At 46.7% G+C, this 26,755-nt stretch overlaps 1 protein-coding gene across 1 annotated transcript in view; it reads left to right on the top strand.

Moving 5' to 3' along the window:
* ZSWIM6 (zinc finger SWIM-type containing 6) overlaps window positions 1–26,755 on the top strand; it is a 158,170-nt gene that overhangs the window by 119,315 nt on the left and 12,100 nt on the right. The window contains exons 5-12 of the mRNA XM_075326342.1: window positions 12,419–12,598; window positions 12,766–12,942; window positions 13,162–13,308; window positions 15,009–15,155; window positions 17,164–17,424; window positions 18,760–18,895; window positions 19,736–19,893; window positions 24,931–25,094. Of these exons, the coding sequence (XP_075182457.1) occupies window positions 12,419–12,598; window positions 12,766–12,942; window positions 13,162–13,308; window positions 15,009–15,155; window positions 17,164–17,424; window positions 18,760–18,895; window positions 19,736–19,893; window positions 24,931–25,094 (1,370 nt within the window). The remainder of the gene's footprint in view (window positions 1–12,418; window positions 12,599–12,765; window positions 12,943–13,161; window positions 13,309–15,008; window positions 15,156–17,163; window positions 17,425–18,759; window positions 18,896–19,735; window positions 19,894–24,930; window positions 25,095–26,755) is intronic.

Raw genomic sequence — 26,755 nt, 5'->3', positions numbered from 1 at the left:
TGGTCCTGAAGAAGAACCTCTGAAACATGTAGACTAATAAAGACCACGATTCCTCTTCTAGTTCCTGTAAAGCCTGAGCTGTGAATCAAGGCGGGAATAGATGCAAAATAAATAGGTGGCGATTTGCATATTAAAAAAAAGCAACCCTAAAAAAAAAAAAAAAATTAAGTCCGGTCTTGAGATCCAACCAGGTGACCTTGTATGAAGGCTTACCCTGGATGGGCCGATCTCCTCTGATCCTACAGATTACCTCGTACCTTATCAGTATGGATAATTCAGCATAGACAGGAGAGGCGCGTGATTGGCCTGTAATGATGTAGGAAGACTTTTGGCGCTCTTTTACCTACCCCTGCAGTAATCTTGGACCTGATCATGTATACACAACCTGCACAATCCATCGTTCCCCGGTTTGGGGGGGGGGGGCACAACCCTGTTTACATGGTGTGATGCAATTACCAGAAAAGCAACTTTTATGCAAACACCGAAATATTTAAAAACCAAAAACAAATGATCTCCAGACACGTTAAGTCAGTGATTGGGGCTGAATGTTGATTTGGGGGATGTGCCGCCATGTTTGTTGGCATAAAGGTCCTAGTCCATGTACAGCGCTGTGGATTATATTTAGCGGTACAGGAAGCAAAAATGAGACTTCTACCTCGAGCCTGTGACCGGCCGCTCATCACACTTTTAAAATCTCACCTGTCCTCTCTTTGATGCTCATAATACTGCTTCTTTCAGATTTGCAAAGTCTGAAGATTTTTGTGGCGACGTGTCCTTTTTTTCATTTATTCCTACTTATCGAATCCTCCAAACCAATATCTAGGAGGCTTTTTGGCTTTAGGAAGGACAGCCGCTGACTGGAGGTGGCTCACCAGCTTTGAATAAAATATTGCTATTTTTATCCGTTGTCTTTCGGATTTGGGTTCCCTAGAATTGTAAGTGCCTATTAAAACATAATTGGGGGAATTTGTGATTGGCAGTGGCATATCCACCACATATGTTTTGAGAGTCAGTGTAGGGTAAAGTCTTTTATTAGATGCTTTCCCGGGAGACTTGAGTGATGAGCTGGATACAGCAGAACAGAAGGAGCGCATGTGGCGAAGGAATGTGACTGCCATCAAATCCTCCTCATATCGACCATTTCTCATCTTGAATTTTTTTTTTTTGTCTTGTGTGACTTCTTTGTGAATGATGAAAATGATAACTCTTCACCATCTTCCCACTCTATTGGATGCCGTGCAATCCTTAAAGGCCCACCTTCAATCCTTTCTGTAACAAAGAAGCTTGTGTGAAGGTCCTAGGATGGATTCCTGCACGATCTATGGAAATCGTTATCTCTGCTGTAAGAACGCCTTCCGGCTGTGGTTTGGAAATGGTTAACCAGACCATTTTCTTGGCATGTAGCCTACAAATGTATGTAACTTACTTTCCTGCCTTAATACTGCTTTAAAGACATTGTGAGCCCCTATGGGGACTGGGATGAGTCTCCATTATTATCTCACATTAGTACTCTCTTGGAGTGTGGGAGGAAATCGGAGAACCTGGAGGAAACCCCTGCAAACACAGGGAGAACATACAAACTCCTTGGTGGGATTTAAACCTAGGACCCCAGCGCTATAAGTGCCAACCACTGAGTCACCGTGCTGCCTTTACACCTTCATCAGAGGCTACTAGTCAAGGCTTCAATATTTAGATAGCACCACTATACATGGTGTGTACTTAGATTTGCTTTTAGCAGCTTACCTTCCGGAAAGATGGTCAGATTTGAAATTTTGCGGCATACTACTTGGACTGGGATTTTTAAATTTGTTCCTTCGCTTATGATAAATGTCAGGAGACTTAGTTCTGTATCAGCATCCCCGCACCGCTCATCTGGATCCATGCTCTTTCTTCATTCTCTTTCTTGTTGGTGACTCTTCCTCCAGTTCCTGGATCCATGCTCTTTCTTGGTGACTGTTCCTCCAGTTCCTGGATCCATGCTTGTTCTTGTTGGTGACTCTTCCTCCAGTTCCTGGATCCATGCTTGTTCTTGTTGGTCACTCTTCCTCCAGTTCCTGGATCCATTCTCTTTCTTGTTGGTGACTCTTCCTCCAGTTCCTGGATCCATGCTCTTTCTTGTTGGTGACTCTTCCTCCAGTTCCTGGATCCATGTTCTTTCTTGTTGGTGACTCTTCCTCCAGTTCCTGGATCCATGCTCTTTCTTGTTGGTGACTCTTCCTCCAGTTCCTGGATCCATGCTCTTTCTTGTTGGTGACTTTTCCTCCAGTTCCTGGATCCATGCTCTTTCTTGGTGACTCTTCCTCCAGTTCCTGGATCCATGCTTGTTCTTGTTGGTGACTCTTCCTCCAGTTCCTGGATCCATGCTCTTTCTTGTTGGTGACTCTTCCTCCAGTTCCTGGATCCATGCTCTTTCTTGTTGGTGACTCTTCCTCCAGTTCCTGGATCCATGCTCTTTCTTGTTGGTGACTCTTCCTCCAGTTCCTGGATCCATGCTCTTTCTTGTTGGTGACTCTTCCTCCAGTTCCTGGATCCATGCTTGTTCTTGTTGGTGACTCTTCCTCCAGTTCCTGGATCCATGCTCTTTCTTGTTGGTGACTCTTCCTCCAGTTCCTGGATCCATGCTTGTTCTTGTTGGTGACTCTTCCTCCAGTTCCTGGATCCATGCTCTTTCTTGTTGGTGACTCTTCCTCCAGTTCCTGGATCCATGCTTGTTCTTGTTGGTGACTCTTCCTCCAGTTCCTGGATCCATGCTCTTTCTTGTTGGTGACTCTTCCTCCAGTTCCTGGATCCATGCTTGTTCTTGTTGGTGACTCTTCCTCCAGTTCCTGGATCCATGCTCTTTCTTGTTGGTGACTTTTCGTCCAGTTCCTGGATCCATGCTTGTTCTTGTTGGTGACTCTTCCTCCAGTTCCTGGATCCATGCTCTTTCTTGTTGGTGACTTTTCCTCCAGTTCCTGGATCCATGATCTTTCTTGTTGGTGACTTTTCGTCCAGTTCCTGGATCCATGCTTGTTCTTGTTGGGGACTCTTCCTCCAGTTCCTGTATCCGTGCTTTTTCAAAAATTGGAATCCCATGGTATCAGATATTCTCCTTTTATAATTACTTCTACTCCATCATCTTTTAATAAGTGACACACATGGCAATGTTTTGGCCCGAACTTGGATTGAAAGAGGCCATTTGTAGCCAAAACGTCATATATTTTAAAGCATCACTCCAGGGTTTATTTCCCTCCTGGTGTGGTGCTTTAAATGCAAGTCACTTGCCCCCTGTCTTATACTCACCTGCCACTGTCTTGATAGATTTTACAGCATCACTCCGGTAGGTCTCCTGTGATTTGTGACCTGCCAGCAGCTAAAGTGTTTTATGGAGGTCCCAAATCAATACAAGTCTATAAGACCCTCATTCTTGCTCATAGACTTGTTTTGAGATCTTCTGACTGACCAGAGCAATGCCTGTAAAAGGTGACGATAAAACTGGGGGAAAGTGACTTAAAACAAGGCCTAAGCCACACGGCATGAAAAACGGTGCAAGTTGAGTGCGATAAAAAAAATCGCATTTCACTCGGACGAATATTAGCCTGTGTGTCAGCGCACGAGCGATTATCTTCTCAGCCCTAATCGGACCGAGAAAACAATCGCAGCATGCTGTGACTGTAATGTGAGACTTTCTCTCGCACCCATTCAAGTGTATGGGGCAAGAGAAACATCGCACTGCGCTTGCGGTACACCGGTGTACCGCAAGTGCAGGGCAAGAATGGCAATAGCTGGCTACGGAGGAGAGAGGGAGATAAATCCCTCCCTCCCCTCCTCAGTGCCGGCCTGTTCCCCGCAGCTGAGGACCGCTCACACGGTCGGACCTCAGTCGCAGGGACACTCGCATGATACTCGACTGTGCTGTACTGCCAGCGCGAGCTGAGTGTCATGCGAGGGGATCGCAGTAGATCCCTGTGTGGCCCTAGCCTAAAAGCTCCACTCCAGCACTGAAAAAAAAAAAGCAAACACTGCAGTGGTGGTTGAAAAGATGAAGCAATAGAAGTAATGTCGGGGGAATATCCAGTGTCCTCGGATTCCAGCTTATGAAGAAATGGACAACTTTGACCTTTGTTGTCCAGCCTTTATGAATTATGTGAAGAATTGCCTTACGTTGACTGGTGACTCCATCAAATCTGTCAAAATTATTATTTTTATTTTCCCCCCTACCTCTTGGGTTGTCTGTTCAGATTTTGGAGAAAGCCCAACCTGTTTGTCCTCCTTGTCTTCTCTCTAGTATATGTTGATCGTTCGGTTCAATAACCCATCCAATGTATGATCTGATGGTATGCATTCTCGGGTGTACGGCCAGCTGTACTGGTACCAGGGAATGCAATGTTGTCCTAATTTACTTGAATCACTAATGTGGCATCCTTTGGTCCCTGATTACATCCTTTCCAAGTGCTAGTGGTGGTCTCCATAAAGACGTTCTCTTCTCCCCCCCTCCCAACCATTTGTAATCTTGGTCAAGGTCAATATGAATGCCGGTTAGTTTCCATAGATGGTTGTTCAGGGCTGGTTCCTTATCCTAATCTACAGTGGGTAGTAATCCTGCTTTCACCCATCCCCCCTTCTCCATTTACTTGTCCAATCCTTCAGTGTGATTCCATGCATGACCTCTGGAGGTAATTGCATGAGGTTTTCACGGTGCACGGCATCCGCATAGACAGGTCTTAAATTCAGCCTTACGCTTTTCCGGCCTTCTCTGTGACGGCACTCATGGGGTTAAACGTGGCTCCTGGCGTTTTTTGTTTTTTTTTCCCTGTCCTCTTGCCCCCATTATTTTTGCTCCCTGTCTGTAGGCTGCACGCCGGCCAGAATATAAGGAGGGCCGCGATGTCCTTGCTCAGATTGCCTCGTTCGGCACTTTCTCGCGGATTCTGACTGCTCCAGCAGATTGTTCAAGTGACTGAGCAAATGTCCTCAAGTGTGCAAAAACGCATCCTTTAATGAGCAAATGAAGTGTGGCTGAATAGCACTTTCAGACGTTCTTCACGCCGCTGTCAGAGTTCACGTCGGTGAAGAGACAACTGATTAAAAAATCTCTCCATGTGAAAATTGGCTTGTTTCAGACCTTGATGCATTCAGACGAACCTGTTATGCGGTGTCAGGGATGCAGATTGTGAGCTGATGCTATGTGTGAAATGTCAGCACAAATTAGATTTTTCTTGCAGTTCTTCAAAGAGAAAAAAAAAGATAATGTTAAACAAATTTCGCGGTTAACCTAATTACGGAAATAATGACAATGAAAAGGAGTCTGGTCCCATTAAAACGCAGCTGAAGTCCTGTGAATGATGGGCGACTGACTTGTGCTCTGTAAATGAGACGCTGAATAATAATTTGTCTTTTGTTTGCTTCAGGTATGTCTGCATTAATTTATTCACACGCAGGCTCCTTCCTCCTTGGCAAGCGACGCTTGACAGGTCCCTAGAATTTATTTGTATGGTTGCACGTACAATGTGTCTTGTGTTGCTCTTGAGAGCGGGTACTGGCTCTCCTTGACAAGACCCAGCTAGGTAGTGAGTCCAAGTCATGGAGAAAAATATGGAAAATTTAATACCAGCCAAACCAGAGAGCCATGTGTAGACAGTGGTGTTACGGTGGGTTTGCCATTCATCAGTACAGAACAGGGTCCTTCTTGGTTGAATGAGATGCCTTGACTCAACTCGGGGAACCTTCATTGAAGAGACCATCGCATTCAACTGGCCGGAGACTGCCCTACTTCATACATGAAAAAAAATGTCTAGGGAGGTTGTGATGAGCACTTCTGTCCATCCAGAGAGCTCATCCCAGTAGACTGAGAAGAATAGGCCACGTTTGGTCAGGGAGTTGGTGCTGTGACGTAGAAGATCTGTTGCTGCGGCCATGTTCTGGTGCCCATGGATGGATTATAAAGATTGTAGCTGGTTACATGTGCTATGGTTGTGATTTCCATCGTCTGGATTTGAGGAACTATCGGAAGGACTGTTCCTGGTGTCCATCGTCTGGATTTGAGGAACTATCGGAAGGACTGTTCCTGGTGTCCATCGTCTGGATTTGAGGAACTATCGGAAGGACTGTTCCTGGTGTCCATCGTCTGGATTTGAGGAACTATCGGAAGGACTGTTCCTGGTGTCCATCGTCTGGATTTGAGGAATTATCGGAAGGACTGTTCTTGATATCTGTCTGGATTTGAGGAACTATCCAAAGGACTATTTGTGATATTTATCATCTGAAGAATTATAAGGACTATTGTAGATAAAAACTGCCTCATCATTAATCTGACTAGGTGATTAATACAACTCACAACCTCAGATCTTCACAAACTGCCATTTACAGATGGGTCTCTGGGTTTTCGGTTGCTTTTCAAGATGATGATACAAAACTTATATTGTGATATTTTAGTTTTTTGGGGTTTTTTTTCCTCATTGTATTTGGTTACCTAGAAGCCTTGATTTGCTTGGTGCCATTATGTGCACTATGTTGCAGTATTTCTGAAGCTTGTCATAGCAAGCCATACTCGGGTCTGTAGAAATCAGAAAATCAGAGCAACTTTGAGTAATTTTCAGCGTAGTCACCCCAACCCCCCCCCCTTTTTTTTTTTCATGTAGTCCCCTAAATGCTAAATGCCAGATTGTCAGTGGCGTATTCTACCAAAGTCTCACACACACACACACACACACACACACACACACACACACACACACACACACACACACACACACACACACCGAGCTTTCTTAATGGCGGCCACCATAGGATGCTGTGGAGATCACTACTGGCTGGGCCTCAGTTATCAGTGGTCTGTTGCCGATGGCAACAGCCAGTCATCTGTTTTTATTTCTTAAATTTCTCTGGTAAAATTTTAAAGCTGCAATATATTGGTTGCTATGGGAAACAATTAACCATTTCCTTCTTTACAGTTTTGATCTATTTGGAAGTGTAAGGCTCTGTGCGCACTAGACCGTTTTACCCGCGGATTTATCCGCGGATTTGCCGCGGAAATTTCTTGAGAAATCTCTGCAATCTTTGTGCAGACATTTCCCAGCAAATTCTATGAGAAAAAAAAAATAGCTGTGCGCACGCTGCGGATTTTTCTCAAGAAATTTCCTTGAGAAGAATTTCTCGAGAAAATTTCTTGAGAAAATGAGCATGTCCATTATTTTCCGCAGGTACCTGCGGTATACCCCCGGAATTTCACTCCATTCACTGTAATGTAATCGTGAAATTCCGGGGGTATACTGCAGGTAGCAAATGATGTGCGGTATAGCCGCGATTTACCTGCGGTAATGCTCATCGCTGCCTGCGGTTTTGCAGGAAGGGATGTCATTATGCCAGGAAGAGGAAGCGGAGGAGAGTAAACACACACGTCACACTCCCTGGACGCCGCACAGAAGCACTTCCGTGCGACCTCCAGGTGCCCGTGCAGTGTGTGTCCCGCTCCAGCTTCGCGGCTGCCTGCACTGCAGTGTGTCAGTGTGTGCTCGCAGTATCGGCAGCTTGTCACGCTGCAGCGCAGGCAGACACTGACACTGCACTGCAGGGTGTCAGTGTCTGCCCGCAGTGTCAGCAGCCTGTCACGCGGCAGCGCAGGCAGACACGGACACCCTGCAGTGCTGGGAGCCGTGGGGATGACGATCGCTGCTGTCAGGAGGTGAGATCATTACCTGCTGTGACGATCTCCTGCCTCCTGACGTCAGCGCGGTGACTGCTCTCTATGCCCGTCTCGCAAGCGGCCCGAGACTGTCACTAGCGGTGACGTCACGGGCTCTCGCGATTCTTCTGACAACGCGGCGGGCATAGAAGTCAGTGACAGCGCTGACGTCAGCAGTACAGGAGATGATCACAGAAGGTAATGATCTCATCTATGCTCCTGATGGCAGCGCTCTGCATCCCCTGCAGTGACCTGGGCTGACCTATTGATGTTAGCTCAGGTCACTGCATTGCTCTCCCAGCCAATGGAGAACATTCTGTTCTTCATTGACTGGGACAGCGACTATGGTATGGATCGCCGTGCCCCCCCCCCCCCCTTATTGGATTACGCCGGACGTGGAATTGATTGTTCTTTTCAATAAATTGGGGTAAAGAGGGAATGTTTTGGGGAGTGTTTTTTCAAATAAAACTTTTTTTGTTGTCTATTTTTTATTTCTTACTGACTGGGTTGGTGATGTCGGGTATCTGATAGACGCCTGACCTCACCAACCCCAGGGCTTTATGCCAGGTGACATTACACATCTGGCATCAACCCCATATATTACCTCGTTTGCCAACGCACCAGGGCAACGGGATGAGCTGGGGCGAAGCGCCAGGATTGGCACGTCTAATGGATGCGCCACTTCTGGGGCGGCTGCGGCCTGCTATTTTTAGGCTGGGGAGTGTCCAATAACACTGGACCTCCCTAGTCTGAGAATACCAGACCACAGCTGTCCGCTTTACCTTGGCTGGTGATCCAATTTGGGGGGGACCCCACGTTTTTTGTTTTAAATTATTTATTTAATGTAAAATAACAGCGTGGGGTGCCCTCTATTTTGGATTACCAACTAAGGTGAAGCTGCCAGCCGTGGTTTGCAGGCTGCAGCCGTCTGCTTTACCCTAGCTGGCTACAAAAGATGGGGGGACCTCATGTCGTTTTTTGTTTTTTTTTTTTTAATTATTTATTTATTTTATGGCTAAATACAAGGCTAAGCACCCTTTAGTGCCACATGAAAGTCACTAAAGGGCGCCAGCTTAGAAAATGCAGGGAGGTGGGACATTATATAGGTCTTTCTCATCTATCTATCTATCTATGGCCCGTTTCACACGTCAGTGAAAAACACTGACGTTTTTCACTGGCGTGTAAAACACGCACATGTCCCTCCGTGTGCCGTGAATTACGGCACACGTGGGTTGTCTAAGTGCAATCCGGGCTCCGTTCTCAGTGGCCCGTGACTGCACTTAGAAATCAACTCACCTGTGGCCGCTCCCGCTGTCCTTGGTGCTGATCGCTCCCGCGGTGCAGCATCCATCCGGCGCTGACCCCCGCAGCAGCTGCTTCCGGGTCGGCTGTGTCGTGCATCATGAATATGCGCGACAGTAATGAGCCGGCTCAGAAGCAGCAAGCTACACGAGCTGCAGAGAGCGCCGCTGAAGCCGGGTGAGTAAAAATGTTTTTTTATTTTAAAAGCACGTTTTTTTCTGGCACGTGTTTCACGGATCACATCACTGCGTGGTCCGTGGGACATCAGTGATGCCAGAAAAAAATGGACATGTCTCCGTGCGGCAATCACGCACACGCGGGTACGCCGCACGGAGACACGTGCAGTGAAAAATCACTGATGTGTGAGCAGACCCATTCATTATAATGGAAGGAACTCCAGCAGCAAAGTCCAAGGATAATAAAACCAAATTCTTTATTGATTCATATTAAAAATTAGATAAAAATATCCAGACAGGGTCCTATGCAAACAGAGGACGCGTTTCGAACCGGATGGTTCTTAGTCAGTCTGAGACTGACTAAGAACCATCCGGTTCGAAACGCGTCCTCTGTTTGCATAGGACCCTGTCTGGATTTTTTTATCTAATTTTTTAATATGAATCAATAAAGAATTTGGTTTTATTATCCTTGGACTTTGCTGCTGGAGTTCCTTCCTTTACTTACTTGGATTGCCGGTTTCCCATTCCGTGCACAAGTCCTGGATGCGGTGGTTCCCCCTTCGGCTATAGGTGAGCGGACATCTATTTTCTTCTTGTCCCCATTCATTATAATGGGTCTGTGTATGTCAGTGATTCTGGTACGTTTAAAAAAAGCACAAACGTACCAGAATCACTGACGTGTGAAACAGGCCTATCTATCTATCTATTCATCTATCCATCTTTCACTCTATCCATTATCTGTCTATCGATTATCTATATTATTTATTGCAAAACCGCAGGGACCAACCTGCGGTAAATCCGCGGTAAATCCGCGGCAAATCCGCATGCGTTTTTCCCGCGGATTTTTCCGCAGGTGCGGAAATCTTCAACTCCCAGAAGTTTCTCAAGAAATTTTCTTGAGAAAAATCACTTTTCTAGTGCGCACATAGCCTAACACTATGGAGGCTGATTTATAATCACATGGCTTTTTTCTTTATGGGGATTTGGGTCTTTGGATCAGAGATCTACCTTTTATCTAACCCTATAAATATATTGTAAATGGCACAGAATTTTGGATGGTGTTAGTTGTACAAGGTGAATGTTCATTTTAAGGACCGAATTACATCATGTAGTTTGTCTGCCTGACATATCTTTACCAGGGCGGCTCCTGACGTATGTGGAGGCGGTGACTTCATGGAATCTAGCAGCTTTCTTCAGCTTTTTAAAGGGACTCTGACAACTCTGCCTGCCGCTCTGCTTTGACAGAGGGTGGTGGAGTGGAGATAGATAGAAAACAAGCAGTTAGAAGATGCATTTAAACGTTTGGCCCCGCCATGATGCACCGAGCGCTTGTGCTTTGCTTGAACAGTCAGTGCTGACATTTTCCCTTTTTAAGATGTGTACACCTTAGGCTACTTTCACACTTTAGTCTTTTTCCATCAGTCACAATCCGTCGCCTTGAGAAAATACGGTAGCTTGCAAAATATTTTGCAGGATTTAGGTTTTTTCCCCCATAGAATTGTATTAACGACGGATTGCAACTGATGGCTCTGCGTTGCATCAGTCGTGGAATGACTGACCGTCGTGCGGAAGCAACGCCGAATGTAACATTTTTTTGTGTTCTGCAAAAAAACAGACAGCGACAGATCCGTCGGCATCCATCGTTTGGTATAATGGAAGCCTATGGGTGCCGGATCCGTTGGAATCCATCAAATGACGGATTACAGTGACTGACTGATCCGTGTTTTAGCAACCGAGCATGCTCAGATGTGTAAATTCCTTTCTGGTTTAAAATCTCCCTCGCCCTTTCTCCCTCGCCCCTCTAGGATTTTTGTATATAAGCTAAAGCCAGTGTTATACTGGCACTATCAGGCAGATTCTCTACATACCTGTAGTGGTCAGCTCAGATGTTTAGGTTTATGTTTTGAAATCCAAGAAGGTAAAGGTTATAAAATCATCAGCTTTTTGAATGACAGCAGCTTAGTATCAGATAATATCTGGGGGGGGCATACTTATCCCCTCCCCCTGTTAGAATTAGCATAAGTTTATACAATCAATTTAACTTTTCACTAGCAGGACCTGTGTGAGGTCATACCCATGTGACCTGGTATCAAGGTTTGTTGGCTGAGGCTCCGCCCCTTCTGGTGACATGGGAATTACCTCACACAGGTCCTGCAAGGGAAAAAAATGAATAGTTTGTATAATACTTATCCCCTCCCCCTGTTAGAATTAGCATAACTATGAATCCCCCCAGATATTATCTGATCCTCAGCTGCTGTCACTCAAGAAGCTGATGATTATATAAACTTTACTTTCTTGGAGTTCAAAACCTAAACATCTGAGCTGACCACTACAGGTATGTATAGAATCAGCCTGATAGTGCCAGTATAGCAATGGCTTTAGGTTATATACGAAAATCCTGGTGATTTGGTTCCATTTAAGTCCACAATTCTATATTATTATTGTTGTTTTGTTTTTTTTTATGCTCAATCCTGCCGGTTTCACTTTTGTGACTGCATACAATACACAAACCTTCGTATGGACAGCAGGGTGCTGACTGCTCTGTGTTGCAATGCAGCCTGTGACTTTTCATCCAAGACGTTTCTAAATCGAAAATATGCATTTGGTGTTTTGTTTTTTTTTTTTTTTTCTTTTTCTTACTCTTCTAATGTCTCCTTAAGTGGTGTGGTGCTAATTGCATCCTCGTGTCTTACCAATATGCAGTAGGTGTTCTCCCACAATAAATGGTCAGTGGTGGATGAAACGATGTGACGTTGCCTCTTTTGGTTGATGGACGGTACAATGTGACGTTGCCTCTTTCGGTTGGTGGATGGCACGATATGACGTTGCCTCTTTCGGTTGGTGGATGGCACAATATGACGTTGCCTCTTTCGGTTGGTGGATGGCACGATATGACGTTGCCTCTTTTGGTTGGTGGATGGCACGATATGACGTTGCCTCTTTCGGTTGGTGGATGGCATGATATGATGTTGCCTCTTTTGGTTGGTGGATGGCACGATGTGACGTTGCCTCTTTCGGTTGGTGGATGGCACGATATGACGTTGCCTCTTTCGGTTGGTGGATGGCACGATATGACGTTGCCTCTTTCGGTTGGTGGATGGCATGATATGATGCCTCTTTTTGGTTGATGGACGGTACAATGTGACGTTGCCTCTTTTGGTTGGTGGATGGCACGATATGTTGCCTCTTTTGGTTGGTGGATGGCACGATATGACGTTGCCGCTTTTGATTGATGGACGGCACGATGTGACGTTGCCTCTTTTGCTTCCCCCTCTAGGTGCTCTCTGGATGTGCATAGTCTTAAATCCCCACTGCAAGCCGGAGCAGAAGGCCAGTTGGCTGAAACAGCTGAAAAAATGGAACAGCGTGGATGTTTGTCCCTGGGAAGATGGCAACCACGGGAATGAGCTGCCTAATTTAACTAATGCATTGCCTCAGCCCGGCAATGCCAACCAAGGTGAGAAAGCTGACGTGTGTAACTCTGCATATTGGTTATTCCTTTATGTTGTATGATTTCCTGCAGTCCCATGTTAGACTGCACACAGTCCTGCACATATTGATATTTTTGGATAGATTTAGGTTGCTGTTTTTCAGATTGACTTATTTTGGCCTTTCCTACCTCAGACTCCTCACACAGGCCTCATCGAACAGTGTTCACACGAGCCATCGAGGCGTGCGACCTCCACTGGCAGGACAGCCACTTGCAGCACATTATCAGCAGTGACCTTTATACCAACTACTGTTACCATGACGACACTGAAAACTCCCTCTTTGACTCTCGTGGGTGGCCCCTCTGGCACGGTAAGTAGCCCAGCCGCAAAGGCCGCTCTGTGACTGGTGGCTTTGTTCACAAATTTTTTCTTTTGAGCTCTAAATTCAGTAGCGAGCGGCAGTGGGCATGAGCAATGCTCCACCATAAGGGATGATTCTGTTCTCCTATCATCCGATCAGGCCTGCAGGGTAATGGAAATATGCCGGCGTGACCGGGACAAGCTATCACTGTAACTTCTGTCTCTACAGAGCACGTCCCAACGGCTTGTGCGCGGGTGGACGCGCTGAGGTCGCACGGCTACCCTCGAGAGGCCCTCCGACTAGCAATAGCCATTGTCAACACTCTTAGAAGACAGCAGCAGAAAAGAATGGACATGTTCCGGCTACAGAAGAAAGGTACGCACCTAGTACACCGCGCTGCCGGACCTCGTCCTGCCGGTATTACACCAGGACGGCCGGCAGCTTTACATGGGTCTGCTGCATTAATCACACGGACAATATTTACATCTCCCTACTGACATTTCTGTAAGGGCTCAGAGGACGAATAGCGTATTCTTTAACGCTGATAAGAGTATTCCTTTTTCTTTGTACGATTACAGAAATGGTACGCGGCCATACTGTGCCTAAATTACAGGGTGGAGAAGAGTTGACGAATCGCCATACTAAGAGCAGAAGTTCCTAAAACTGTTTTGCTCTTCGGTGCCTCCTGAAAATAAAATGGACATATGGATAGTTGGCTTGTCAGTAGAAATGCGCAAAAAGAATTGGTCTGGTGTCCACCTCAGTACTTGATGACCGGCAAACTCGGGCAGGTCAGAATTCCCTGGCCAGCACTGGGGTAGCGGCATACTTTGCTTCCGTTGCGATTACTAGACCATGAGGATATTATGGCGGCCTTGTAATTGCATAAGGCAGTCGGGATACCGGTATTGGCGTGCCGACTAAGTCTGTCCATGGTAGTATGGGTCCTGGTGCGATGGAGGACCAAGTGTGGACACGGAATAAAGGGATTTCAAATCATTATTCTTATTTCTAGTATCCGCTGTGGACCATTACCAGACATGGTCATCGCTTATTGGAATTCTAATAACGAGCTAGCAACATATTTATATTTCCAGAGACATAACTGAGGAATGGAGCAATGAAGGGCTCTACGCTATTAACTCTTTAAAAAAAAAAATTGGGTTTGATTTTCCCTTTTTAAAAGGCTGTGGATGATCATTCGGCAATGGCTGCCTTTTGCCATTACCCTTGGCCGGAGAATGGTTTCATGGAGTAACCCGGTGTGGGGCTTGCTGATTGCAGGCAAAGGGTTAATCTGTTCCAATTGAAAGTCATAATTCAATTGCTTGGAGATGACTGACTCTCCGCAGACCCTATAAATAATACAGAGCCCACCACTCTCCGGAAATCTTTCTTCCTTTGACTCGGAGCCACAGAAGCCGCTTTGAACACTACAAATCTGCACACGGCGTCCACCTCACATGAAGGCGGAACGGCTTAATAAAGCAAAGCGCCCAGCCTAATGTTTCCTGAAACGTCTCCACGTCGTCCAAATGCCATAAAACGGCCCCATAACGGGACTTTATTAAGTCAATAAATATTCAGACGCTCCACAAGGAAATGTTTAATTTATGCCCATTGATAATGACTTGCGGCTGTTTTTGCTTATTTTATGGGATTTTTGTCAATATTCCTGCCCCTGATTTGATCGATGTAATGTATATTGTTCGCACATATAGCAATGTGACTCGTGGAGGTGGAGATCATTGTGGCTCAGTTTCATTGCTTCCCCCATAAATTCTACTCTCCACATTGGTCCCATAGTGTTGTTTCACCTTTGTCTTCACCTGCACAGTGACTTTCCAGCCGTCCCATTAAATGGGGGACTGCAGCCGGACCCATTCTCTTGATTTTGGCTGTGCTGCATGGCAGGTTGTAGGGCCATGCAAGGAAGAACTACAGAGACCCCACAGCTTTGCGTCTTCATTTCTATCATTTCAAATCCCTGACGTCGGGCATCACTGATCACACCATACACCTTTACTTTCAGGTGGAAATATTTGATTTCTTTTTTTTTTTCCTTTTTTCTCCAGAGCTTCTACATAAAGGTGTTACTTCCATCACCAATCTAGAAGGCTGGGTAGGACATCCTTTGGATCCTATTGGTACGCTCTTCAGCAGTCTAATGGAGGCCTGCCGAGTGGATGATGATGGGTTTCATGGCTTTCCAGATTTTGCAGGTAAAGGGACTTCTGAAATGTTGCAATAGAATAAGGGCTGTGGGTGACTTTGAAGAAGCTGGTCAGTGCTGCAGCATTGTGATGTCCTCCGAACTCCACCGGACTGCGCATGAGGCTCGGGAGAACCACCATGCCTGACGACATATGATGTTCTACTGTTGCCTCTTCATGTAAAGCGCATTTCAGGAGCTGAATGACTGGATGCATTTATGGTTACAAATGCTGGAAAAGACAGCTCAAATAAGGTCTTAACCTAAAACACTGTCAGCTGCTGTACAGTTGCTGTAAGGGTAGACTCACTTGGCGTGGTTGTGAGAGTCACAACCACTGTAATGGCGTAAATACAGCTGCAGCAGAATCCACTTGGAGATGCAGTTAAAATATAGAGGATAAATGGTTAATAGACTGCAATGCCGTAGAAAAGAGGATCCATGTAGAAGAATGATTTTATTTGTCTACATGTTTCAAAGCCTTATGGCTTCTTCCTCAGGACAAATCATATACCATATGATTTGTCCTGAGGAAGAAGCCAAAAGACTTTCAAACGCGTAGACAACTAAAATCATTCTTTCTACCTGGATCCTCTTATCTACGGCAGCGCAGTCTATTAACCATTTTCTCTCCACATTTGAACTGGATGCATTTATGTGTACAGTAGACCAGTATCTATAGGTTTCCCAAGCAAATGACACCAAACTTTTACACTTTCTGCATCTATGTAGATCCTTTATGGTGGCCTTGCATCTTAGTTTGGCAAAAAGCTATTTTTTTTATTTATTTTATTTATTTTTTTATTTTATTTATTTTGGTTTAGCCGAACCAGACTGCTCTAAGGATTGGGCATGTGGAGTCGTCGCATGCCTAATCCTTTATATTCATCTATGTAACACCTAATATATGTTGGCACCTGGGCCAAATGGTCAAATTCAGCTCTATCCAGCCAACCTTGGTCTAAATTGTAAGACGGTCTGTAATTTCAGGATCATTTGAGATTAGTTTTTCTCAACTCCAGTCTGCAAGACCCAACAACAGATCATGTTTTCAGGTTTTCCCTCAATATTAGACAGGGAAGAATTCAATCACCCGTGCAACATTAAGGAAATCCTGAAAACGTGATCTGTTGGTGGGTTTGGAGGACTGGAGTTGAGAAACACTGTGTTAGACAATCACAACCAGAACTAGATATATATAGGTTTCCTGGCTGAAGTCGATCTGGTGCATCATTTAGGCTTTACGTACATGGCCTCACATAGGGAACCCACCCCCTGCTTTTGTTTTTATTCACTTATATATCTGGATGCTGCAAAAGATAAAATACCCCAGTGGTGTGACCACAAAACGTGACTCTATAAAGACAGTGGCCCATCACACGGCCACTGCACGTCTTATATCCCTAAGAGTCGCCAGTAAGTGGTTATCCATCAGGATAGGACAGATGGGAGAGAACGGTTCATGGTTTATACCTGGATTCCTCATTGAAGTGACTGACACGTGTGAGCGTTGTCGCTCGGTGCCCGCGTTTCAATAAGCGGCTCGGATACCCACTGCTGGTACTGAATGATTGATGACACTCCAGATGCAGAGTTATTAACTTCTAAGGAGGAATTATTGAGATTTGTCCCAAGGAATTGAGACATTCCTGCAGTCGATGGCGGATTTCCTACAAAATGAAAGTTTTCATTTGCTTTGGTCTGATACTAATTTGAAGCCATGAATCTTGCAGCCGTATACCGTAATGTAATAAATAAAATCCTGCTTTCCACGGGTGTATGTACAGCCATTATCTGTGCAGCGCCTAATGGACTCGTCAATATTCATGAGCATTGAGAATCCGGGTCACTTAGCTTCAGTGACGCAGCTGAAGTACGAGGCCCACCATGCCTCACCTCGTCGGGATGTTACCACACAAAGGCCTAAACCAGTAGTAATGTCATCTTTGTACACTTCTGGTGTTGCAGCAATTTGATGTGTTTGGTTTTTCTCACCTCCGGTGTGTTTTGTGTCACAGATGGCTTTGGGCATTGTAAGTCTCTGGAATACCAACACCTGTCTCCTCACAAGTTCCTTGAAGAAGGCGAGTCGTACTTAACGCTGGCGGTGGAGGTAGCGTTGATCGGGCTGGGGCAGCAGCGAATAATGCCAGATGGCTTGTATGCACAAGAGAAGGTCTGCCGCAACGAAGAGCAACTCATTTCTAAACTGCAAGAGATTGAGCTGGATGATACGCTGGTGAAGATCTTCAGAAAACAAGCAGTCTTCCTGTTAGAAGGTGAGGAACTGCACATCTGCTTAGTCATTGCAGTGGAGGGACGGCGGGCTTCCACCGCTTCTCCAGGGCTGTGCTTGCTGACATTTTTTTTTTAAGTAAATGGCCTAATTATGTATCTGCACCAATAACCCAGTTTCTGTAGACCTGATCTGTATGAGGCCTTGTGGTCTGATATGAAAATGGCGGTAACTTTGATTTGCCTGGTGCGTCCCTTCTTGTGCATTGTGCTGTCGGCTGCCCTTATGGGGCCATTCTTGTTTTCTTCAACATGCTTTTATTTGCTTGCAATGAGTAGTCGGAGACTATAGGTTCTCGGGGCAGCCTACACTTCAATGCAGGCCAGGTAGTGTCAGAATTTTGGCTGCCATATCGGATTGTTCTGGAGGGTTTTTGTCTAGTATTGACAAGGGGCTCACAGGAGTTCTAGTATTGACAAGGGGCTCAGAGGGGTCTAGTATTGACAAGGGGCTCAGAGGGGTCTAGTATTGACAAGGGGCTCAGAGGGGTCTAGTATTGACAAGGGGCTCAGAGGGGTCTAGTATTGACAAGGGGCTCAGAGGGGTCTAGTATTGACAAGGGCCTCAGAGGGGTCTAGTATTGACAAGGGCCTCAGAGGGGTCTAGTATTGACAAGGGCCTCAGAGGGGTCTAGTATTGACAAGGGCCTCAGAGGGGTCTAGTATTGACAAGGGCCTCAGAGGGGTCTAGTATTGACAAGGGCCTCAGAGGGGTCTAGTATTGACAAGGGCCTCAGAGGGGTCTAGTATTGACAAGGGCCTCAGAGGGGTCTAGTATTGACAAGGGCCTCAGAGGGTTCTAGTATTGACAAGGGCCTCAGAGGGGTCTAGTATTGACAAGGGCCTCAGAGGGGTCTAGTATTGACAAGGGGCGCCCAGCAAGCCGGCATTTACAAGAGTTCATAATGCGTGGCTGCGTATCCAGCTGCCATTTAGATGGCGGACCATGGTTCTTCCATTGTTGTTCTTTGGTCTTTTTTGGGATTGTTGTCTTTAATGACAGAAAGCAGAGCTCTTGAAACCCTTTGGCGTTTTGGCAGATGACTTCTGTCACCGTTCATGTGCTGACATTCTCTATTCCTCCTATACCTGTTGCTTGGTGGTCCAGTATCTGGTTTAGTAAATGTAAAGCTTTTTAGAATCTTTCTAGTAGTTTTTCCCCTAAGTGGTTTTCTTCTATGAAGGATCAGAGCCGCCTATTGCATGGTTTGTGAGGAGCCTGAGCTGCAGCAGATGCTGACGTGACCTAGTATTTGTGCGTGTGTTATTATGCAGAGCCGTGTGAGCACATTGGAGTAATGTATGTTTTCTCGGCACAGCTGGGCCATACAGTGGATTGGGTGAAATCATCCATCGAGAGAGTATTCCAATGCACACGTTTGCCAAGTATCTCTTCACCTCCCTCCTACCTCACGATGCTGAACTGGCATACAAGATTGCACTGCGAGCAATGAGGTAAGTGCAGATCCCCCTCAGTGATTAGGTAAACCCCATATTCAGTAGATTATCCGCTATGAAGCCCCTAATGTGATTAGACCTGACCTCCCCCGGTTCTAGTGAATCAAACTTTGATATCTATGGGGATGTAAAATGTAGGCGCTGAAATGCAGCAGTCTAAAGGCTGCACCGAACAATAGCATGTCAGTTGTAGAGGAATGTCTAAAGTTAGTGATGCTGGTGACGGGTGTGAGGTTGTACCAACCTCTGTCCATGGGGACCAGATTATCAGACTTTTGCCCATCAGTGACCAGGCATTACCAGTTATAGAAATAAAGTTTAAGGCAAAGTCTGCACATTCAGGATTCGTTGCATGGTTGATGCCAAGTCTGCAGTGTACATGACTACTAGGTCTGCGGCAGTGGATGCCGGCGGGTGGGTGTGCGGCAGTGGATGCCGGCAGGTGGGTGTGCGACAGTGGATGCCGGCGGGTGGGTGTGCGGCAGTGGATGCCGGCGGGTGGGTGTGCGGCAGTGGATGCCGGCGGGTGGGTGTGCGGCAGTGAATGCCGGCGGGTGGGTGTGCGGCAGTGGATGCCGGCGGGTGGGTCCGCGGATGGGTTACGAGTGGAAATACTATATTGGTGAATCTGTCTGGTGACCTACACTTTTGGTTTTTGTTTTTTTTTTTTTTTGTTTACATATTTCTAGAAAACCTTTTTTAAAAAAAAAAAACCCAAAAGGGTCAAACTAAACATTCCCTCTAAATTGTGTTTTAACGTGACATTAATATATGGGAGAGTATTCGATGGAATGACATTACTGGTCTTCGGATTATTCATCCCTGTTTTCTCTGCAGGTTGCTTGTGTTGGAATCCACCGCTCCCACTGTAGACATGTCCCGGCCACACCACATCGCCTCCGTTGTTCCTAACCGTTATCCCCGCTGGTTCACCCTGAGTCATATTGAGTCACAGCAGTGTGAGCTGGCATCTACAATGCTGACCGCAGCCAAAGGTATGTCCTAGTGCCCAGCACGGTCCCTACGTGGCCAGAGCTTGGGCTCGGATATTCTGCACATCTCACCACAATCTGTCGGTTACGCTCACACAGCCGTGTATTCTACATTCTGGGGCATTGTTGCTGTGGGTCTGCTCAGCTACCTCTGAGGCATTTTGCATAAATGTTCCCTGCTCTGCCGCATGCATATTTCATTTGAATGCACTCAAATGGCTGCGATTTCTCCCTGCCGGTGTGTCCACAACTATGGGGGAGGATAATGGTTTTCATTTAATAAATGAGGCCCATAATTTTGGAAAAAATTGTCCAATTGCTATGGGAAATTAATATAAAAAGCTGTCATGTGCTATAATAAATACTCAGTGGCTTTAAGCCGCTGCTACTGTGTCCACCACTTTGTTTTAGCATTGAGCGTCCTCAGATGGCAGATAATCCACTATTACCGAGGCCAGTGAATGGCCGATCCAAGCCCCGTAGAATAATAATCATACAGCAGATGTGTGAAAAAAACAAAAAAAAGCTTAAACTCCCCTCCTGTTGCCCTTCTGCCTATTGTCCACCATCCAGTCCTCTGGCCTCTCTCTGCTGCTGCGCACCGCATCATTGGTTTCCTCCGTATTGGCTGCAACTTCCAGCCATGACCTGGTCTCAGACGCTGTGTGCATCATATGATTGTAAAGCCTTGATGTGTGACACTACCGTATGGCACACAGTGACCTCTGAGGCCTGGTTGCGCCTGTAGTGAAGAGGCCGAGAGCTCCAATGGGGGTAGAATGGAACCTTGGGGACCCAGAAGCGGGGTGACCAGAGAGGTGTGGTTTTGTTTTTTGTTTTTTTTTTTTTGTTTTTTTTTTTGTTTTTTCTTTTTGTCTGTTTTTTGTCCTCAAATCTATCCCACATTCTGCGTAGACTCCACAGCATAGTAGGTAATCTTCAATATGCAGAGAGTAGCTACGGACAAATTTTCCTTGAAAATTCGATTTGCAGTGCCATTCAATTTACCATATGACAGCCGGCTACAGTTCAGCAAAAAAATGGTGGCCATCCGATCTGGAGAAATACTGGTTTGTTTTTTTTAAAATCACAGTTGGGTGAATTTATTAGAGTGGAACTGTACTCTACGCAGCCACTCTGTTCTATTACAGGAACACGCTGGTATCAATGAGTTCTTTAGGGTACTTTCACACTTGCGTCCAGCGCAGTCCGTCACCATGGAGTATAGCGCAGTCCGTTAACGCACTGCGCTATTCTCCATAGACTTGTATGGACGACGCACTGTAACGCAAGTGTCAGCGTTGCATCCGCTGGACGATGCAGCATCGTTATTTTGATGCTGCGTCGGGCGGATGGAACACAGCATGTAACTTTTTTTGAGCGGCGGAAACCTTAATTTTCACTGCGCATGCTTTCTTCTTTTTTTTTTTTTTTTTTTTTTTTTTTTTTTTTTTTTTTAAAATCACAGAAACTTTGTTTTGGTGGCCGAACGTTCAGCTGTGCGCCCGGCCGCCGGCATGTGAGAGCTCTCGGCTGAGCGCCCGGCCGTCGGCATGTGAGAGCTCTCGGCTGAGCGCCCGGCCGCCGGCATGTGAGAGCTCTCGGCTGAGCGCCCGGCCGCCGGCATGTGAGAGCTCTCGGCTGAGCGCCCGGCCGCCGGCATGTGAGAGCTCTCGGCTGAGCGCCCGGCCGCCGGCATGTGAGAGCTTTCGGCTGAGCGCCCGGCCGCCGGCATGTGAGAGCTCTCGGCTGAGCGCCCGGCCGCCGGCATGTGAGAGCTCTCGGCTGAGCGCCCGGCTGCCGGCATGTGAGAGCTCTCGGCTGAGCGCCCGGCCGCCGGCATGTGAGAGCTCTCGGCTGAGCGCCCGGCCGCCGGCATGTGAGAGCTCTCGGCTGAGCGCCCGGCCGCCGGCATGTGAGAGCTCTCGGCTGAGCGCCCGGCCGCCGGCATGTGAGAGCTCTCGGCTGAGCGCCCGGCCGCCGGCATGTGAGAGCTCTCGGCTGAGCGCCCGGCCGCCGGCATGTGAGAGCTCTCGGCTGAGCGCCCGGCCGCCGGCATGTGAGAGCTCTCGGCTGAGCGCCCGGCCGCCGGCTATTGAGAGCGATCAGCTGATCGTTAACAATAGTCTGCTGCCGGTAAAACTGTAAAGAAGAAAAAAAAAAAAGCTTACCGTTGTTTTGTACGATCCGTTGTGCCATTATATGCAACACATCCGTTGCATCCGTCACACAACGCAATGCAACGGATGCCGTTCAACGCAAGTTAGAAAGTAGCCTTACTAACGTGAAAGAATGGCTCTTTCTCAAGATTGGCGGCACAGAGAGGGGCTGGACATGAGGCAATGGGACGGAATGTTTGAAACCAAGCATTCAGCTCTATATAGGCACAAGTATTTTATAAAGTGTACATTTGGATTAATAATCTAGATTAATTACCCCTTTTTAAAAGTGATGAAATCCTTAAAGGAACCCGTCAGGTCCCATATGCATTCTGACCTACAGGGTGATGTGTGGCCTAGTAACCCCTTCCTATCCATCCCTGCGTTGTAATATTGTATATTATGAATGTATAAAAAAACTTTATTACTTACATGTTCCCTGTAAATGATCAGAGGGTCTAGTCCCCTGGGCGCCGCATCACCCCGTGGGTGTTTTGCATGCTTCCTGTTGTATCACGTCCCTGTGGGCGCGATACCATGGATTTATATGAGCGATGTCACAGCTCCTTGAGATCCTGTGCGTGTGTGCCTGCCATTCCCGCAGTCTTGTTATCCGAGTGCTTGCATGTCTGCTTCAGACGTGCTCTTCGCATGACCGGAACCGCAGGAGTCTTCTGAGCATGTGCAGTGTATGTCTGAAGCTGAGAAGCGAGCACCCGGATAACTGCTGGGGGAATAGTAAGCGCGAACGTGCGGGATCTCAAGGAGCGACTGGGACGTCACTCATGTAAATCCAGGGTATCACGCCCACAGGGGCGTGATACCACGGAAACCATGCAAACGCCCACGGGGTGATGCGACACCCAGGGGACCAGAGCCTCTGATTATTTAAATAGGGAACGTGTAAGTTTTATATAACTTTTTTTTATACATTCATATTACACAATATTACAACACAGGGATGGGTAGGAAGGGGTTTCCAGGCCACACATCACCCTGCTTATAGGTCAGAACGCATATGGGACCTGACAGGTTCCCTTTAAAGGGCCCCTCAGAATGACTGCTCAAACCAAGTAGAGTCACTTGGTGCATCATGGCGGGGCTAATCCTTTCCACTGCTGGTTTTCCCTCAATCTCCACACTCCCATCCTCCTTTTTTTTTTGTGTTGATTCTGGCTTTAGGCTGCTTTCACACATCCGGGGTTTTAGCAATACGGCTCTAAAACCTATGCAACGGATGCGGCGACAATACCACATCCTTTGCATAAGTTTTTTACATGCAGCCCGTACGTTTTTTGCCGCTTGCGGCAGGCTACTGAGCATGCGCAGTGGAAAAAAACGCATGCGGCGTCCGAATGCGTTTTTTGCCGCATGTGGCGTCCATAGTCATGCATTGCAAATCGCGCCGCAACGTGCCAGGGAAAAAAACGGACGGAACGCAAGCCCATGCGGCACAATATGGCACTAATGTAAGTCTATGCAAAAAAAAACACAACCGGCGGCAAAAAAAAAGGTTGATTTTTTTTTTCTGCAAAGCGCCGGATTGTGCCGCACAGGAAAAAACGGATGTGTGAAAGCAGCCTTATACAGCCAGAGAATGGTGGAGATTGATGGAAAATACGCAGGTGGGAAGATGCATTTAAATGTTTGGCCCCGCCATAATGCACCGAGCACCTGTGCTTGGTTTGAACAGTCATTCTTTGCAGACAGTCCCTTTTTAAAGCGGTCACCAAACATCAATGTGACAAGTCCTAGATGTTCAGGCTTTCAAATATGCATGAACTATGTGATTTGTATATGCCAGTCATATGGATACAAATTTAAAGGGAGTCTGTGTGAGCAGTCATTCTGTACTGATGACAGTCCAGGAGCCGGTGCATCATGGCGGGGCCAAACATAAGTGCACCTTCCCACCTGCTTGTTTTCCATCTATCTCTTTTATATCGATCTCTATGAAGCCAGTCATCAATCAAAGAGGGGTGTGGAGATAAATGGAAAGTACATAGGTGGGAAGGTGCACTTATGATTGCCCCCGCCATGATGCACCGAGCGCCTGTACTTTGCTTGAACAGTCATTCTGTACTGTTCCTTTTAAACACTGTCTGAGCCAAAAGAGTTAAGCGGGCTTTACACGCTACGACATCGCTAGCAATATCGAGCGTGTAAGTACCCGCCACAGTTGTGTGTGCGATATCGTGTGTTCGCTGCCGTAGCGAACATTATCGCTACGGCAGCGTCACACGCACTTACCTGGTCAGTGACGTCACTAAGCCAATCAAAGCGGAGGGGCGGAGATGAGCGGGACGTAACATCCCGCTCACCTCCTTCCTTCCGCATTGTGGCCGGCGGCAGGTAAGGAGACGTTCCTCGCTCCTGCGGTGTCACACACAGCGATGTGTGCTGCCACAGGAGCGATGAACAACGTCGATAATCAACAAATACCGATTTTTGGTTTTGGGACGACCTCTCCATGGTGAACGATTTTCACCATTTTTGAGGTCGCTTAAGGTCGCTGGTCAGTGTCACACGCTGCGATATTGTTAATGACGCCGGATGTGCGTCACCAACAATGTGACCCCAACGATAAAACATTAACGATATCGTAGCGTGTAAAGCCCCCTTAAGTCTCCTCAGTTTTCTAATTTCTAAAAATCTGAGTGGTCGCATCCAGACTTATATTGTTTATCTTAAGACAAATTCACAAAAAAAATCCCTTTGGTTGACCGAATTGTTTGCCTTGAAGCCTCCCCTGGTCAGCCATGCTTCAGGACCATCTGCTTTCTTCTCGGGGCTTTCCTCCACTGATTCCTGATGTGCCTGGAATAGGTATTTTCGCAGGAGCCTAAATGCTGATCAGATGCCTTTTCTCTCCCATATGCAGGTGATGTTCGGAGACTGGAAACAGTGTTAGAATCCATCCAGAAAAATATTCACTCCTCATCGCACATATTTAAACTAGCACAAGATGCATTCAAAATCGCAACGTTGATGGACAGCTTACCAGATATAACGCTGCTGAAAGTATCCTTGGAGCTGGGCCTTCAGGTGGGTACTATGGAGTATTACTATGTAGCAGCTGTGTTGCTGGGATTTGTAGTTCCAGTTCCTTTTTTGCATTTTCTATAAAGGTTGCACAACCTTTTGCAATCTACATTCCAGTAAAACACCCGAATATTGAGCAGAGGGGTGATGTATAGGTTAAGCTTATTATTGATTCCTCATAATGGTTATCTATGGGCCCTCTAATAGTCTTGCCAAACAGCGTGTGAAATCAATTCCTTTATTCCCAAGTGGTAAATGGACAACATTCAGAATAAGCCTTTTTTTTTTTTTTTTACCCTTTTTATAAACTTCAAAGCAAAACGCATTTCCCCTGATACACTGTTCTGTCTGTACATACTCAATGTATCAGCTTTTTACCACTGCTGCAAAAGTGTATGGGACCGATCAAATCCCAAGATTCATTATTTGTGGAAGAGCCCGGCGCCTCGTAGTGCGGGTCCTGGTGGTGATTAGGGTAATTTTCAGCTTGCCTAGGAAATATGTCGCTATAATTGAGGCTTGTGCTAGGTTCTGCCACGTCCATTGTCGATATGCTAATCGGTCAATTACCAATAGATAAATAACGGGCTTTAATAGTGAGGCTTGTCAGAGATCAGAATGTAGCAAGTGCCCTCGCCGGCTCTGACTGTGCCTCGCCGGCTCTGACTGTGCCTCGCCGGCTCTGACTGTGCCTCGCCGGCTCTGACTGTGCCTCGCCGGCTCTGACTGTGCCTCGCCGGCTCTGACTGTGCCTCGCCGGCTCTGACTGTGCCTCGCCGGCTCTGACTGTGCCTCGCCGGCTCTGACTGTCCCTCGCCGGCTCTGACTGTCCCTCGCCGGCTCTGACTGTCCCTCGCCGGCTCTGACTGTCCCTCGCCGGCTCTGACTGTCCCTCGCCGTTCCATTTTCCAGGGTCTTGAGAACAAAAGCATGCTGTATATTGCGCCAGGATCGCACGTGGCCCACTGTGTCTGGATTGGCTGCAGGTCTGATCCGAACTCCACTGCCTCCTATTGCTTATAAGGCTATGGAGTTCGGTCAGAAGACCCATGGCCGGGCTGGGAAATGCAGTCGTGTGTGCAATCGACCTTGGCCCATGATAACCAATGATTCTGGTGATGGCGACAAATAAAATGAAAGCTGTGTTTTCTTGTACAGGGCTTTGTTCACATACAGAATTTTATAGTCTGCAGTCAAAACCTGATCTCTTGGCAGTAAAAGAGTTAAATTCAAAATGCTCATTTTTGCGTTATTTTTTTGAGGCACCTCCTGTGCAGTGTTATTCATGTGCAGTTTACATGTGTTTGTCTGCAGTACATGTTAAGTAAAGTTAGTCTTAGGCTGTGTGCCCACTTTGCTTTTTTTATGTGCTTCTTTTCTGCACCATAGAAAAGCATGTTTTGGCAGGAAAAATGCACTTTTTTTTTTATTGCTTTTGCACTTTTTTGTGATTTTCCTGCTTTTTGTGTTTTTTGTTTTTTTGTTTTTTTCGTTTATGGCAGTCGTGTGGGTTCAGTTGCTTAACCCTTCACGATCTCCACTGGGTCTCTGGCTGATTTTACAGCTGAGACCCGGCTCTCAATGCCCAGAGTGTTCCCTGCGATGCTCCTGGCAGTTTAATCCCCTAAATGATGCGATCAGTGCAATCGCAGCATTCAGAAGGC

The sequence above is a fragment of the Anomaloglossus baeobatrachus genome, chromosome 1 (genome assembly GCF_048569485.1).
Source record: "Anomaloglossus baeobatrachus isolate aAnoBae1 chromosome 1, aAnoBae1.hap1, whole genome shotgun sequence".
Taxonomy (NCBI): Eukaryota; Metazoa; Chordata; class Amphibia; order Anura; family Aromobatidae; genus Anomaloglossus; species Anomaloglossus baeobatrachus.
This window is presented reverse-complemented; position numbering and strand designations above follow the sequence as displayed.